The 18,051-nt window shown below is 46.0% G+C and overlaps 2 protein-coding genes across 2 annotated transcripts; both read right to left on the bottom strand.

Annotated features, from left to right (window-relative positions):
• Positions 1 to 9,660: 9,660 nt before the first annotated feature.
• LOC123447974 (fructose-bisphosphate aldolase, chloroplastic) lies at positions 9,661 to 12,754 on the bottom strand. Its single transcript, XM_045124726.1, has 6 exons — positions 12,429 to 12,754; positions 11,410 to 11,679; positions 11,033 to 11,142; positions 10,848 to 10,938; positions 10,479 to 10,748; positions 9,661 to 10,265 (listed from the first exon to the last, which is right to left on the bottom strand). The coding sequence occupies exons 1-6, from the start codon at positions 12,573 to 12,575 to the stop codon at positions 9,987 to 9,989; spliced, it is 1,167 nt and encodes a 388-aa protein (XP_044980661.1). The 5' UTR covers positions 12,576 to 12,754; the 3' UTR covers positions 9,661 to 9,986.
• A 689-nt stretch (positions 12,755 to 13,443) lies between these two features.
• Positions 13,444 to 15,634, bottom strand: LOC123447975 (integrator complex subunit 3 homolog). The gene has a single exon (XM_045124727.1). It carries the CDS (start codon positions 15,229 to 15,231, stop codon positions 14,503 to 14,505), a length of 729 nt encoding a protein of 242 aa, XP_044980662.1. The 5' UTR covers positions 15,232 to 15,634; the 3' UTR covers positions 13,444 to 14,502.
• Between the last annotated feature and the right edge of the window lie 2,417 nt (positions 15,635 to 18,051).

Raw genomic sequence — 18,051 nt, 5'->3', positions numbered from 1 at the left:
AAGATATGAAGCACCTAGTTGAAACAGCAACATAGCAACACAAAAAGAAATAAAAAAAATAAAAGGGGGTCAGAGGGGTTTCGAACCCATGACCTGCTGCACCACACACAACACCACTAGCACTGCGCTACAACACTCTTGCTCGACAGAACAGAGGGAGTATACAGGATATGCTTCCCCTCCTGTTGCTACTGTGTCGAAAAAAAACACCAAAAAGGGGCGCTGCGGGTACTCGAACCCACGACCTGCGCGAGGTAAAACACACTGTTGCCGCTGTGTTGCGCTATCGGAGGTTAACAAAGAGGGGGACTCTGCTCTTTTGAGCAACCCCCTCTGGATCTATCACAACCCGACGGTGGCCGGAACAGGGGAGGCACACCGCCGGCGATCTACTACAAATTGAGCACGGGCTCATCGCTAGGAGGAAGAGGGAACACTCACAGTCTCATTTCAGGCCTAAACGCGACGAGTGGTGGCCTACAGCTACTGCAACAACGTGCACGACGGCGCCGGTGACAGAGGGAAGCGTGGCGGCACAGCTACGGCCTAGGCAGGAACCTACACGTCAGGATCGGGATGGGACTGCGGCTAGCTCACCTAGGGAGCATCGAGGAGGACAGGATTGACGTGGAGGAAGAAGATGTCGACAAGGAGGAAGAAGCCGCAGCAGATCTTGTCGGAGCAGAGGAGGAAGACGACGTCGAGGAAGTAGGGGAAGCAGTGGCGTTCGGCGTCGATTGGCTGCGGGAACGGGCTCCCTTGAGGTCCCGCGTGCTCGCCGAAGGCTTGGAGAGGAAGCAGGGGCACGACAACGATGGCAATGAGCTCCTCAAGGTTCGGCCATGGTGGAGGAGGGGCTCGCTTACCTGTTGTCGACGAGCGAGAGAGAGGAGGAAGAAGGGAAAGGAGGTGGCGGCGCTGGGAGGGAACCCTAGCCAGGGCACGCACACCAAGGGGTTAAATAAAGGGCGAGGGAGGTCGCCTCGACGTCCGTGAGCAACGGCGTCGACCTCTCTGCCTTGCTCTCTCTCTGACGAAACTGACGGTAGGAGGGAGGGGGGAGACGCCGTCTATAGGAGCAGGCTGTTGCGCGAGGGATTAGTTGGTCCAGCCAGGGGGAGGAAGCCCACTCGGATGCCCACATAAGAAAAAGAAAAACCCACTGGGTTTTTTTATTTAAAACAAAACAGAGACAAAATAAATACACAGGCCACAGTGTTGATGCTAAAATAAAACAAAAATGCCCCTGGACATAAGGGAATTAAGACCTATTTACATAAAATGAAAAAGGAATTTTTGGAGCATTTAAATAGTTACAAAACAGAATTAATTAAACTGTTTTCTGAATATTTACCCCTCTCAAACATAGATTCAAAACACTTTAATCCTAGCATCACATCCACCACAATACACTCTAAAATATAAACATTTTTTAATCAGGGATAGGGCAAGTAAAACTTGAGCTTTGAGAAATAGAGAGGGGGGTTTTGAAACCTATTTGAAAACTAGCAAAGTTGCACCCCACTTTCAAATACACCACTTCATCACATCACATATCATCATCACATGTCACACCACATACATGGATTCACAATAACAACAAACACAAGAGGCATGGAATGATATGGATGCATGCATGCAAGGGAAACAAGAAATGCACATAAAATACCACATGAAATATAACTCTCATATCAATGACATGATGGACCCACATACATGAAGGTTCCAAATCAGGCAAGTAACACTCTGGGGCATTACAATACATAACTTAATAATAGTGAAACGTCATCGAACTTTAAGTGTGCAGACCCTGCGGGTTCGAGAACTATGCAGACATGACCTGAGACACTCTCCGAAACTTTTTGTGCAAAAAATGAAAGTTCTCGGAATCGCCCGAAACTTTTTGTATTTTTTTCGGGAGGAAATAAGAAATATTGGAGCGAAGAACCACCGAAGGGGAGCCACCTGTGGGCCACAAGCCAACATGGCGCACCCCCTAGGTCACGCCTTGATGGCTTGTAGGGCCCATGTGGCTCCATTTGGCGTGATTCAAACGTTGAACATCCTTTATATACCAGAGACCCTAGAAATAAAGAGAGAACTTCCGCTCCGCTGCCGCAACTATGTGTATAGACGAAAAATCCATCTGGAGCCTTTCCAGTACCCTGTCAGAGGGGGAAATCATCTTTGGTGGCCATCTTCATCATCCCGGCGGAGGCCATGGCAAGGAGGGAGTAGTTCTCCCTCAGGGCTGAGGGTATGTACCAGTAGCTATGTGTTCAATCTCTCTCTCTCTCTCATGTTCTTAATATGGCACAATCTTGATGTATCACGGGCCTTGTTAATCTAGTTGGATCATATGATGTTATTCACTTGCTACCTTGTTGTGATGAATTGAATATTTGCCTTTAAGATCTCGTTATGTTGGATTGAATATTTGGTTTGAGGACACTTGATGTATGTCTTGCATGCGGATACCCGTAGTGACATTAGGGTATTCAAGTGATTTACTTGACATATGTTATGGCATCAACTTGCGGATCCGATGACCTTGGGGATTTATGCATTGGGGTTGATTGCACGTTTTCATACTATGTTCTCCCATAGAAATCTTGGGGTGCTCCTTGAAGTTCTTTGTGTTGGATTGAATATGATAGATCTGAATTTGTTTGATACATATCGCATAATTCACCTACAGATACTTGAGGTGACATTGGAGTATCTAGGTGACACTAGGGTTGATTGATATGTATCATGGGTGTTATTCTAGTACGAACTCTGGGGCTGTTTGTGACACTTATAGGAATAGCTCAAAAGGTTGATCAAAAAGAATAATTTTGAGGTGGTTCTACTACCTACACCAATTTCATATTATTGTTCTCCGCTAATAGTAACTTGGAGTGATTCTTTGTTGCACATTGAGGGATGATCATATGATTCTATTATGTTAGCATCGATAAGAGATTGCACTAGTGGAAGTATTAACCCTAGGCCTTATTTCCAAGCATTTATACAACGTGTTGCTCGTTGTTTTACACTTGCTACCATGCTGTTTTATATTTTTAGATTACAAAAACCTATATCTACTCTCCATACTACACTTGTATCACCATTGTTGAGGCATAATTTATGCCTAAGTAATTTTGGTGATTGATGACAGTACCGTACAGGACTAATCGTGTGTGTCAAGGTTTCAGGCAACATTCGTCAACGGCACAAGACGACACGACTCCTCTCTTCGGGAACGGAAGCATGGCGCTATCCTAGATTCTCTTCATTTGAGTCATAGGAAAGCCGTACAATTAAGAGGGGATCCGTAGTGGAAAGGTTTGGGTGGAATCTATCTTTGCACACGCACACCTCTATTTTCTCCCTTTCCTTTATCCATGGAGCGGCCCTCGCCGTTTTGTTCTTTGCGTCTCGGCAAAATGGTCCCAGCGGTAGTACCGCTGGTCCCAGCGGTAGTACCGCTGGACTGCCAGCGGTAGTACCGCCCCTGGTCAGCGGTAGTACCGCCAGGCTGACGGTAGTACCGCCCTGGCTGGCGGTAGTACCGCTCCAGGTGCCCTGTTCCACCTACCTAGCGGTAGTTCGTGGACGGACCCTTTTGCGAAGACTTTCTCGGCGGTAGTAGTACTTATGCACTACCAAGGACCAGCGGTAGTACCGCTGGAAGCCCCAGCGGTAGTACCGCTGCATACAGCGGTAGTACCGCCAAGCAGCGGTAGTACCGCTCCTTCCCAGCGGTAGTACCGCTGGATCTCGGGCAGAGAGTGGGAAAACGGTCTGAATTTTCCCCCCACTATATAAAGGGTTCTTCTAGCTGAGGAACCCTATCTCTCACCTCTCTAAGCTCCATTGTTGCTCCACAAGCTTAAAAGTGCCTGATCTCTCTCCCTAGCCAATCAAACTTGTTGATTCTTTAGGGATTGGTTGAGAAGGCCTAGATCCACACTTCCACCAAGAGAAAAGTTGATTCCCCCACCTATCCCTTGCGGATCTTGTTACTCTTGGGTGTTTGAGCATCCTAGACGGTTGAGGTCACCTCGAAGCCATATTCCATCGTGGTGAAGCTTCGTGGTCTTGTTGGGAGCCTCCAAGCTTTGTGTGGAGTTGCCCCAACCTTGTTTGTAAAGGTTCGGTCGCCGCCTTCAAGGGCACCTATAGTGGAATCACGATACCTTGCATCGTGCGAGGGCGTGAGGAGAATACGGTGGCCTTAGTGGCTTTTTGGGGAGCATTGTGCCTCCACACCGCTCCAACGGAGACGTACTTCCTGTCAAAGGGAAGGAACTTCGGTAACACATCCTCGTCTCCATCAGTTCCACTTGTGGTTATCTCTAACCTTTACTTTGTATTTGCTTTTCCTTGTGACAATATCTTACTTGTCTTAATAGGTCTTGTTGATAGCTTCTATAGGGGTCACCTCTTTGTCATATTATTTGTGAACCCGTATAGTGTTTACCTTAACTTGTTAAGATTAATTAAAAAGTGGTCGTTGTCTATTCACCCCCCCCCCCTCTAGCCAACCATATCGATCCTTTCAACCATCTCTTCGTCGAACTAGTGCACCTATACAATTTGCCATTGTATTGGGTGTGTTGGGGACACAAGAGATTTTTTGTATTTGATTGCAGGGTTGTTTAAGAGAGGCCATCTTCATCCTACACCTCCCATGGATTGATAAACCTTAGGTCATCCACTTGAGGGAAAATTGCTACTGTCCTACAAAACATTGTGCTTGGAGGCCCAACATAGTCTACAGGAATAAAGTTGTGTAGTATACATCATGTACCTAGTCCTTCTAAGAAGAAAAATAAAAAATGATAGGACTTTGCATGCTATTGGTGAACCTGATATTGAGAAACCTGCTGAGAATCATAATGATGTTTCTATTTTTTATGCCGAGACACAATTGTTGGGGAACGTCGCATGGGAAACAAAAAAATTCCTACGCGCACACAAGATCTATCCATGGTGATGACCATCTACGAGACGGAAGAGTGCATCTACATACCCTTATAGATCGCTAAGTGGAAGTGTATATAAAGTGGTTGATGTAGTCGTACGTCTTCGCAATCCAATCACGATCCATCCCACGATCTCATCACGATCCGTCCCGTGATCTCATCATGGTCCTTCCGATCTAGTGCCGAATGAAGGGCACCACCGTGTTCAACACACGTACAGCTCAGTGAAGATCTCTGCCTTCTTGATCCAGCAAGAGAGGCGGAGAGGTAGATGAGTTCTCCAGCACGGTGGCATGGTTGTGGTGGTGGGCAATCCATCAGGGTTTCGCCAAGCGCTGCGGAACTAATCTAGAGGAGAAAACGATCTAGAGAGAAAGAGGGCACCACGTGGCTTGTTAGGGTTAGGGCTGCCCTCAAATCCTCTACTATATATAGGAGGTAGGGAGGGGAGGAGGCATCCCAAAACCCTTTAGGTGTTCGGCCAACCTAGGAGGAGGTGGAAGAGTCCACCTCCAATCCTACTCCAAGTAGGATTCCTCTCCAACTTGGAATCCTTCTTCTCCTTTGGGGTTTTCTTCCCTTTCCTCACCTCTTGGCCGAAATACGCCCTCTTGGGCTGGCTGCACCAGTCCACTAAGGGCTGGTGCACCACCTTTAGGCCTATTATGTTCTCTCTCGGGTGGGTGGCCCCTCCCGGTAAAACCACGGAACCCATTCTTCACTCCGGTACTTTACCGGTAATGCCCGAAAACTTTCCGGAAGCCAAATGCAACTTTCCTATGTATTAATATTTACCTCCGGACCATTTTGGAGCTCCTCGTGACATCCGGGATCTCATCTAGGACTCCAAACAACTTTCGGTCACCAACATACATAACTCAATAATACCGAAATGTCACCGAACCTTAAGTGTGCAGGCCCTGTGGGTTCGAGAACTACGCAGACATGACCTGAGACACTCTCTAGGCAATAACCAATATCGGGACCTGGATGTCCATATTGGCTCCTACATATTCTACGAAGATCTTTATCGGTTGAACCTGCATGTCAAGGATTCAGTTAATCCCTTATGATGTTCCCTTTGTCCTTCGATATGTTACTTGCTCGAGATTCGATCGTCGGTATCTCCATACCTAGTTCAATATCGTTACTGGCAAGTCTCTTTACTCATTCCGTAATACAATATCATGTGACTAACTCCTTAGTCACGTTGCTTGCAAGGCTTCTTGTGATGTTGTATTACCGAGTGGGCTCCGAGATACCTCTCCGTCACACGAAGTGACAAACCCAACAGACGCCTTTAGAGATACCTGTAAAGCACATTTATAGTCACCCAGTTACGTTGCGATGTTTGATACAGACAATGTATTCCTCCGGTGCCCGGGATTTGCATGATCTCATGGTCATAGAAACAGATACTTGAAATGAAGAAAACAGTAGCAATAAACTAACACGATCACATGCTACGTTCATAGTTTTGGTCTTCTCCATCACATCATTCTCCTAATGATGTGATCCCGTTATCAAATGACAAATCATGTCTATGGTCAGGAAACCTTGACCATCTTTGATCAACGAGCTAGTCCTTAAAGGCTCACTGGGTACAATATGTTGTCTATGTATCCACACATGTATTTGAGTTTCCAATCAATACAATTATAGCATGGATAATAAACGATTATCATGAACAAGGAAATATAATAATAAGTAATTTATTATTGCCTCTAGGGCATATTTCGAACAACAATTTGGTAGTGAACATAAACCTACTCCCTTCATCCATATATATAGGGCCTAATGCATTTTTCAAGATTAACTTTGACTATTGATAAGATTAATAGTATATGAGATGTATAATGTCAAAATTATATCATTGAAAGCTCCTTTTACTAACGAATTTGAAGATATGCTTTGTGTAACTTGCATGTCATATATTATTGCTCTAACATATGATCAAAGTTAGCCTTGAAAAACGCATTAGGCCCTATATATATGGATATAGGGAGTAGTGATAATGAAAATGGTAATAATGATGTTCATGTAGAAGATCCACGAGATAGTAATAAGGACCCTAACAATGATGTGGAAATAGAACCTGCTGAAGATCTTGATAACCCACCTCCTAAGAATAAATGTTATGGTAAAGGGACTTTGTTGCTAGAATGCACGGAAAAGAGAGTCATGGGTTCAGAAATCCATGCCCTTCCCTCGCAAGCCTTTCTAAAGGTGCGGACGAGGAAGAATTTGAGCGCTTTGCTGAAATGATTAGACCTGTCTTTTTGCGCACTCTATATGCCAAGTGTATGAAGGATATTATTACCAACAAAAGAACAATATATGAAACTGAAATTTCCTCTATGCTTGCTAATTATTCTTTTCATGGTGGAGTACCTAAAAAGTTTGGAGGTCCTGCATACCCACTATACCTTGCTCTATGAAAAAGAAACTATGTTAAAAATGATCTATGTGATTTAGGATCCGGTGTTAGTCTGATGCCCTTTTCTCTATATAAAAGACTAGATCTGAATAAGCTTACACCCAGTGAGATAACTTTGTAAATGAGTGATAAATTCATTGCTTTACCTATTGGAATTTGTGAGGATGTTCCTATTGTGGTTGCGAATGTTACTATCTTAACAGACTTTGTAATTCCTGATATGCTCATGGATGACAATATGTCGATCATCCTTGGTAGACCCATTCTAAATACTGGACGGGTTGTTATTGATTGCAACAAAAGTAAAGTTACTTTGCATGTCCATGGCAAGCAACATACCGTGCATTTTTCGAAGAAACAAACTTTGGTTAATAATATTAACATCATTGAGCCATGTGTCACGGTCATCGTTGGCGATTTTCAAATCCCTCTTTTTTACTGCCAAGCAGAAATATTACAATTTTATTGTGAGGAGATGCAAATCCCCATTGAGGTAACCTAGTGATATATGAAGATTCTTCGGTTTCATGTCAATCGGAAATGGTTATTAATAAGACTTGATCAGCCTTATTAATGGATCCTTTTTTAAAGACATGTGATTGATGAATTGAGCATTCACAACTCTGTGTTTCACAAGTTTATTTTTTTGTTCTCTTTCCTACAGAAAAAATAAAATGCCATGATTATCCTATTTTCTTAGTTTTCCATGCATAGAAAAATGACCCAAAAATAAGAAGTCTTAGAATGGCACAAAATTTAACATAACTTTTCTAAAATATTTTAAAAAATTACATCAAAATTGTAGCAGGGAGGTACACTTGGGAGAGAGTAAGAGGGAGAGAGAGTGCGGTTAGAGAGAGCTCAAGGGATTTATGACGACAGTTTGGAAAAAAATGTGTGTGCAACCCTATGCCTTCCTTGCACGCGTTAACCATAAGAAACTACCACTTTTTTATTTTTTCAAAATTGTATCACAAAATTGTTTCGTTGTACCAAAAAACCTAAATGACAATGTGATTTAGGCCCTGTTTGGAACCATAATAGATTATGATAATCTGGATTATGAAGATAGATTATATAATCTGCTTTATAAAAATAATCTAGGTGGACATGTTTGGAGGCCAGATTATATAAACTGTAATCCATATTTTACATTGCATAATGACCTGTCTGCCCTGTGTTTTTTTGTAAAAAAGAGAAGGATGGCGGTGGTAGGAATGTAATTATCTATAACTTTACAAGGGTAATGGGTCATTAGCAATCCATAATCTGATTTTAGCTGGTATAGAGTAGATTATGAGTTTTTAATAATCTATCCATCTAGTTTTTATAATCTATACCATAAGATGTCCTGTTTGGAGACAGAATAGATTATAAAAACTGAATTATATAATCTGGGTGGTTCCAAACAGGGCCTTAGAATTAATCTGGTTTATGACAAGTCGGGCCCGCTCCTAAACCCACATGTTAGGGTGCTCTCTCTCCCTCCCTTATCTTTCTTCTCTCCTTGTTCTTCCTCTCCTTTCCCGACCAACAGCATCGGCGGCCGGCAGCTGCAGCGGCAACGGCGGGCGGCACGCAGGAGCAGCGGCGGCGGCGGCGGCCGGCACGCAGCACGCAAAAACCACCACCACGATGCCCGACGTAGCCACCGGGGCCGGCCACCACCAGGCCCGGTGCAACCACTCCCCACGGCCGTCGGGGCCGACCACCACCACGTCCGTCGTAGCCACTTCTCGCGGCCACCGGGGCCGGCCACCATGACGCTCGACCCGTCTCCGGCAACGAGCTCGCCCGCGAGTTTCCGATTGCTTTTTATATTTTTTCCAGGGACCCGATTGCTTTTTATATTTTTTTTCCAGTGACCTGACTGTAATTCAAAAAATATTTGGGTCCACCTATCATAACCTGTCAATGGTCAACCTGACGAGTGGACCCGAGCTGTCATAATAACGTTTAAATTTAATTAACATATTTATGAGTGTGACATGGTAGTTTTTCAAAACAGCAAACCAATTTTGTGGTAGTTTTTTTAATTAAAAAAGATAGTTTTTCAAACTTTAGCCCGTAATGTGATAGTTTTTTGCTATATACTCAAGCAGGTCCCTGTTAGATGCATGAGCTTGTGCCCCACGGCCACGGGGTTCATACGAAATTCACCATTTGTCAATTTTTGGTCCTGCACTCGAGAAATTGGAACGCAGGAATTTCACGCGAGATCTGCAGTGGTTCCAGCAAACAGATGGATCAATATGCTCCAAGAAAAATTACCGTGTTCCAAACGGGCGCTTGAGATTGTTCATATACTTACTTACTTAGGGTGGCAAACAAAGGCAACAACAACGCTCTAGAGAAGAAAAAAAACATGCGAATACAGCAGTAAAACCATTCCAAAGTTTTTTTACTTAGGGTGGTAAAACACAGTATATGCTCTCCGTCCATCTCTTCCATCAGAGCTGGTCTCGACCTGTAACAACGACGACACACTGGCTGGCTAAGGTGCCCTCAAGCTGCTCAAGGCGCTACTAGCACTCTCCCTCCGTAGGTAGATTATGTAGATAGGACAGCTCGCCGACGGATCAGTAGCTGTAGTTCTTGACGAACATGTTCTCTTTGGCAGCTGCGGCCTCGCCGTCGCTGGTGTACTTGCCGAGCTGCGCCAGGGAGTTGGCCTTGGCGCGCAGCAGCAGCGCCTCCTGCGCTGCCGCGACGTTCTCCGGCCGCCCGCCCCACGTCTTGAGGCAGGTGTTCTGCAGCGCCCTCGCGTAGGAGAAGGACACGTGCCACGGGTTCGGCGCCTGGTTCATCGCGTTCAGGTTCAGCGTCGCCTCCACCTCCGACTGTCCACCAGACAAGAACTGCACCACCACAGAAAAGAGACAACAAATTTGGATGTGAGCTTGTGCAGAACTAATGATTTGTTGATTTCTCAAGGCATGCTATTGTTGCACTTTTGAGTTACTAGTTACTATGTCACGATGCAAATTGGTTGTTGAGTATAGTGTCGTGTCAACATAATCTTATACGTATTCATGATTGTGCACTTAGGTTTGGGAGGGTGCTCTGCTCACCATGATGCCGGGGACGGAAGGGGGGATCCTTCTCTGGAGGAGCTTGAGGGTGTAGCTGGCTACTTCCTCAGGGGTGGCCCTGTCCTTGCACTCGGCACCAGGGGTCACCATGCTTGGCTTCAGGAGGATGCCCTCAAACATGACGTTGTTCTGGGCCATGTAGTAAAAGGTCTCCGCCCACACCTTCTGCGCCACCTCGAAGGTCCTCTCGATGCCGTGCTCACCATCGAGCATGATCTCAGGCTCCACAATCGGCACCAGCCCATTGTCCTAGAACATCGACAAACAAGAGGTTTACATATCCACTAGAATGTTGTGCCTCACCATTGTGCTCTAGAAGTTTGGTCTGTTAGGAAATGGCAACAATACCTGTGAGATGGCCGCGTAACGGGCAAGACCCCAGGCAGCTTCCTTGACAGCAAGCTCAGATGGTCCGTTAGGAATGCTGACAACAGTGCGCCTGCAAGTGAACTTCATGTCAGCCAGAGGAGCATGAAGCTATGAGCTGATAGAAGGTAGACTGTCCTCAATCCTCATAGGTGCAAATTTCTAACCACTTGGCGAAGCGGGCGCCTTGCTGGTAGTATGCTGCTTCACGGGAGGCAAGGCCATCGAGGCCTTGGCACCATGACTCATCGTTGGAACCAACAAGTGGCACAAGACCCTGAGAATGAGCACCAGTTTAGAAGAATGTTTGATTTCTGGGCTTCAAATAAACCTGGGATCATCTGGTTTTGCTTGAAATGTAAAGCTAGTGACATGGAGAATCATGCCATGTACATGTAGTTCAACAAGAAAACATATGATTATTCTGATGCATTAATAGTAGAAGCAGTTTGTATCTTAGTTTCACAATTGATATAATATAACAACTTTGATAACGGAATGCACAACAAAAACCATGTGTTAGTTTGGAGTGAAATCAACCTACCTTGTCAACCTTGATACCGGGAACGATCCCCTGCTCGACAAGGATGTCAACAATCTTCTTGCCATCAACAGTCGACTGGTAGAGGGTCTCCTCAAAGAGGATAGCACCAGAGATGTAGTTTCCCAAGCCTGGTGGAGTGACAAGGAGGGTCCGGTAAGCCTGGCGGTTAGCCTCGGTGTTCTCAAGGCCAATCGAGGCAAGTCTCTTGCCACAGGTAGCATTCGACTCATCCATGGCAAGGATACCCCTGCCAGGCGATGCGATGGTTTTCTGCATCAGGAAGAATAAAGCTTGATATCTGTTGAACCATGGAAGTCTTACTCATTTAGTAGAGATTTTACTCTTGTAAACTTGATGATTGGACGTTAAAAGCAACTATGTAGTTTTGTTATGACTTATGAACCTTCGGATGGATTGCTGAGCTTAAGCAGGACACATGGATTCAAACAATGATATCACTGGAATGCGGGTTGTTTAATTTCTGTGTACCATGATGCATCCTGCCCTTATCATTACAGCTAGTGGTGATTAACGTGCCTCATGGCTTACTGCAGATGTTTAATCCAGAAACATACACGCTTATGTTTGTTGTTTCACAAGCTCCTTTTTGGTACAACACAACGTCAATCATATCTATTTAGCTTGCAGCGATGAAGATAGAAAATTTACTGTACCAATGCAATATAGAAAAAAATATGTTATGAATGTTGATCCGGGCTAGTGGTTTCAGTATGATAAAAAACAGCCAAATAATATTACTCTGCCTGACAAAACATTTGTCTTACGTCCACTGGATTATGATAAATGGTACTAGGGTAACTGTTCATCCTAATAAGAATACATTTGATTTATCTCCTTATCAGTGGTAGTTTCTGTATTGACAATACGTCGAGATCTCCCCTTCCCACTGATGTAAAGAGGATTCTAGCCAGAAGTTACTGCCCATCAAAGATCAAACAAATACACGCATATGCATGGCAAAATTGTAGAATTATACTGTCGGTGTTAAGAAAGCATACCGCGGTTTTCACAAGCTCATCGGCGTACGCGCTGGCACGGACAACCATGGAGACGGTCATCGGCTTGGGAGCGGCGGCCTGGCGCGTGGCGCCCCATTCGGCCTTCTTGGGAAGGAAAGACGATTTGAGGAGGGTAGCAGACGCCATTGCTTCTGAAGGGAAGCAGATCAGATGCTACCCTCTTCTTCGACACACCTTGCGATTGCAGCCTTTCCTTAGGGGGGGTGGGAAGTGCAGCAACCGCTGAGATATAAGGGTGAGCACCTGGGCGCACAAGGGATATGAGTTGTGAGGTGGAGGTTGGCCTTTTGGATATGGATGGCTGTGATTTGGTTGCTCCAATCCTCTTGCCGCCTCCTTTTTGTCCTGGCTCTGCCACATGGCTGTCTCTATGATTTCGCTCCCTTTTCTGTGTACCATGTAAAACCTGTATAATACTGATTTTTTTTTCTTGTTTGCGCCATGCGGTCCATAAATATTGTCTGAATGTTCTTGGCCTTGGGGATGGTCTTGGCAGATGAAACGTTCTGGGATTCTGTGGGTGCATTTCACCAAGGGTTATCGCCCATAAGCGTCTTCTGACGGTCGAGATGCCCTGATATATTGCATCCATGGATTTTTTCCAGTAACCATTGATTCCATGGAATAAATCACTTTTCTCAGTCAGTCTTTTGGTGATAACAACCTGAGCTGTGGTCTGTGTGGCACACCATTCTTTGTTCTGGCTCTGAGACAGAGTGCTGCTTCTCCTTGTGCCCCAGTGCCTGGCTGCAGAAAACACATCCACCATCAACATGACACTCCCTGCCAAGGATGCCATCAAGAGGATACCAACCATGTAACAATCTTGTATGTAAACCCCATGAATCTTGATATGATGCTTTCATTTAGGAAGAAATGAGCTTTCCCAAGCCTTAATAAAATATCTGAATTAAAATGCCATATGGTATTCAATATCAGAATGCATTAGTAGGAACTAGGAAGTGTCACAATGGCTAGGAGAAAACCAGAGAAATAAGGATACAAATATGCATATTTTCCAGACTCGAGGTGTTCGATAAAAGTTTAAAGCGTAAATCAGAAAAGGAATTTGGCACCTTTGTCTACTCACCAAAAACATTAACATCAGAGAGCGAGTTGGTATGTGGAGCCTACTGCCCTCAATGAAAGGACAAGACACTAAATACGATGAAAGGGATTTTACTACTGAATAACAAAAACCGGTAATTACAAATAGTTTACAAGTACATAAGGTTGGCCTACTTAGATCAGATAATGTCCTATAACTCGAAATACATCCATAAAGACTCCCCATGGTGTATGTGACTTCTCCCATGAGGTGTATAAGCATGCCTGAATAAAAACACTCGCTATCACAAGCTTGATTTGCATGATGTCTGTGCTGCACATGCCACCAGGTCTTAAGTCTGATCACATCATTCAATCCATATATTGTGTATTTATCTCAGAATTGTCAAAAGGGCCATGAGGCTTCTTTCATCAGTTCAAGCAGATGATGAGTTTGTGAGACAGTTGTTACTTTGCTGCCAGCACTTCAGTTCATCACATTTGAAGTTAAATTGTAATGAATCACAAGAAGCGGTCTACCCTTCAGTTAAATTCATGCTATGCTTCAGATGAACATAAGTGTTCCGCATATCAATCAGAGATACTATATGTTGAGAAACTCTTGAGTTTTAGTTATCAACCAGCAGAAATCAAAAATCAAAGCTTCCTGCTCATGATCTGCATGTACTGTGGCGTTATCAGCATTAATTGGACGGAATTGAATTGACTTCTAGTGTAGTTCGAATCGAAGAGTAGCCTTTGATTGGACATATTCTGTGGATATTGGTGAGGACCAGGTTTATAGGTCCAAGGGCAAGCTGATGATGAGCCCACACTCCAAATTCCTTTTTCTTGCTCAAGGATGCCTTCACCTGAATTGCTTGTAAATTGGTGTGGTCTTGTAGACCCTCTCTGTATGCCTTCTCAGATCATTCACAAGGTGGAATTATTGGTGGATTGGTGCTGACTGCAGTTCATTCATTCAGGAAATAGAAGGTTGTGGCATCTAGATTGAGCAAACTCTCTTCTTCAATTCTGCTGGTTTAGAAACCTCACTAACCGGTTTCAAGCAAGCTTCTACAGCTTCTACAGGACTGGTACTAGATAAAAATGCCACAAGCTTCTGCCTAAGCAATGGTGATAGCTTCTCGCAGCATGTCAACAACTCCAATGATGGGAGCACTCCTTTTTTCACCAGCACTGTAAATGCACACCTCACACACTGCTCGATGGCCTCCTTCCTCCGCACCTCATAGTGCTCAATCAGAAGAAATAAGAACTCAAGTAGCATGTTTGTGATATCTACATACTGAGATATTGAGTTCAACATCAGAAGCATTGCGGGCTCAATGTTCATGACGTTACCCTTGGTCTCATCAAAAAACAGCCAGTCATAGAAGAGCGCCAACTTGGCATTCGCTACAATGTATCCCTTGCTGCAACTAGTCAGCAACCAACCAATGACAGCCCAGCGAGCAATAACACCGGACTGTATAACCTCATTGGTCGGGTGGTACCCGCAGCATATGAAGCGGACAATGTCCGGTATCCTCTCCTCCCCTCCAGGCACCATCAAATGCTTCCTCGCAAACCACAGCTGGTACCTCTTCTGGCTTCCCCACTTCACATTGTTCATCAAGAAGAGCAGTTGCGTCTCCATCTCAGGCGAGATAGACAAGGTGGTGCACCAACCTGGAGTGGCAAACCGGCAGATATCAACAGTGCGGGCCAGCATCAAGTCTTTCCATAGTCCCTGGAACTCCGGCACGAGCACCAGTTCATGGAGCGACCGCGCGAGGTCCCTCCCGATCAGCGTGCACACCTGCAAGTGATCCCGCAGCACCGAGACACAGAAGGATATCAGCTTATCTACGCACTCTTCGAGGTTCTTCGCGTTCTTGCACTCGTCGCAGTTGCTGCACTCGGCGCTCCTGGGAAACGGGGCGAGGCGGTTCCTGGCGAGGAGGCGGAGGAACGCAAAGACGGCGGAGGCGATGAGCTGGGGCTCCTCGGCGGCGAGGAAGGAGGAATGCTCGCGGATGAGGTCGAGGAGGCGGGCGTCTCCGGGGAAGGGCACGCGGCGGAGCAGGGAGAGGAGTAGGGACGCGAACCCCGGCGCGGCCGCGCGGGTGAGCTCGGCGGCGGCGAGGAGTAGGCGGGTGCGTGGGTGGGGGAGGAGGAGGGGGAAGGGGAGCAAGAGGAGGGCAGAGGCAAATGAGTGGTAGAAGGCGGGGAAGCGGCCCCCAGCGGCGTGGAGGAGGAGGAGGAGGCGGCGCGGGAGAGGGGGCGGGTGGGTGAGGAAGGAGAAGGCTAGAGCGTGGGGGAGGTGCGGGGAGGAGAGATCGGAGGGGGATGGGTCCGGGAGGAGGAGGTGCGCCGAGAAGAGAGGATGCTCCGGGGAGGAGGTCGACGTGGGGGGTGGACTGTGGTCGCCGCCGGCGAGCAGCCGTGGTGGCGGCGGCGTCATTGCGGGAGGCCCGAGGGTGAAAAGAGGTTTTTTTTTAGGATGGATCCCTTTCTTCATTAGGTTCCTATACAATACACGCATGAACGGTCCCAAATTTCTTAGTGGGCTGGGCTCCAGGACACAAATTTGTTAGTGGGCTGGGCTCCAGCTCTTATAAGTTATAAGGGAGAGGCAAAATTTGCTCCAAGAAAAAGAAAACACGGTACCCTCGAAAGAAAAAGGAAAAAAAAGGGGGGGGAGAGGCGATGCGGCGGCAGCGGCCATGGCGATATGGGTGAGGGAGGAGGATCTACGGGTAATCCTGATGCATGCCATGTTCACCGCGAAGAGCATCCGAGGCCAGCGCGACCGTCTCCTGCACCACCAGCACGTCCAGCTGCAGCGGATCCCAGGCGCCACCCCAGAGGACCGCGTCGGGATGCTCGGGGCGAATAGCTCCCATGCGACGTCGTTGAGTTGAATTATCTCTCATGCGACGTCGTTGGTTGTAATGGCTCTCATGCGACATCTCCCACCACAGAAATAGCTCAAGCAACACAACCCGTTTACGGGGCTAACTGGATGTTAGTTAGGCTGAGATTTGGTTAGGAATGTGCTCTGACTGGTGGGGTCCACCTAGGGCCACGTCGTCAAGAGTCAACCGTCCACTACTCGACCAATGACTGTGTGACCATACTCGACTTGACCGTGCAGGACTGGGCGAGCGGCACCGTCGTGTGCATCTTCTCCGGCAGAGGCGGCAGTTTCTTCTCCGCGGTGGTGGAGCGCCTTTCTCGGCAGCGGCAGAGCTATTGCGAGTGAGTATTTTCGAAACCCTAGTCCCATTCCCCAAAATTTTGGATAGATCTATGGTCTCATGCTCTGTTTCTTGGCGATTTAGAATCTCGATTGGATAGGAGCGCGGGGGCTGAATTAGATGGAGCGAGGAGACAGTGCTTCAAATCGGTAATGCTGCCCCTCCCTCTTTTCTCTTTTAGTTGTTATCAAACTCGATTTGGTAGTGAGTGTAGCTTACACTACCGCTGCCCGCCATTGACAAAACAGGGGAGGTTCTGGTTCTGCCACCACATTCGCAATTATAGTGGATTTTTTTCCCTGTAAAGCCAAGCTCAGTGATGGCAGTGTCCAAGACATTTATAGAGATACCACCGCCAGGTTGGATGTCGAACTTGCAGATGTTGATACCCAGGAATTAGAGAGCATGAAGGAGAAGGCCGTGGGCAATTTGGTGGACAGAATTGGGGAGAGTATTGTTTGGGGTCCAGAACAAGAGGTATCTGTGCAACGTTTCGACAACTACTATGGTGAATATGTTAGAATTGAAGATGGAGAATCCATGGTTGCTGAAATTGATCAGCAAGAAGGGTGGGCATGCAAACAAGTAACATTTTATGCAGAGCTAATTGATCTGCAAACTAATTCCAGAGTTGGTTATGTGCCATCAAAGATGGTTGCACAGCTGGAAGATGATGTGTGGGTTTCACAAAAGAATATGTTGGCATTGTTGACTGAACCGTCTGTAATAGATGAAGATACAGGGATTGATGTAGATGGAGAGGAGGGAACCCATGGTGCTAGGAAGATTGTTGTTGACTGGAATGTAGTAGATTTGAATGAAAAAACAGATTTGGTCATTACACCAATATCTGACATTGATATGGCCGAAATGTTTGGCATTCAAGTTGATGACAAAGATAAGGAGAAGGATGACAGTTCTTTGCCTGCTGATGGTAACACAGGCCCTAGAAATGCAAATGAGGATGAAGAAGAGCTGATGAGAATGGGTGCAGATGATGTGGATGATACAAATGATAATGAGCTGGTTTGTTTGTATGACAGAGAACCTAGTTATTAAGGTGGGAAAGTTGTGTCCAAGCATGGTTGAGTTTAGGATGTCTTTCAGGACCTTTGCAGTGAAAAAAGATTTCGACGCCAAGACTATGTGGACTGATCGAAAAAAAATTATGCTCGGTGCAAAGGTTATGATGGTGGTGGCAATGCTTGCAAATGGTACATATCTGCCAGACTACAATCTGATGGAAGTATAGTAAGGGTAAATCAAATACCACACCAGCATACATGTATGAC

The sequence above is a fragment of the Hordeum vulgare genome, chromosome 4H (genome assembly GCF_904849725.1).
Source record: "Hordeum vulgare subsp. vulgare chromosome 4H, MorexV3_pseudomolecules_assembly, whole genome shotgun sequence".
NCBI lineage: Eukaryota > Viridiplantae > Streptophyta > Magnoliopsida > Poales > Poaceae > Hordeum > Hordeum vulgare.
This window is presented reverse-complemented; position numbering and strand designations above follow the sequence as displayed.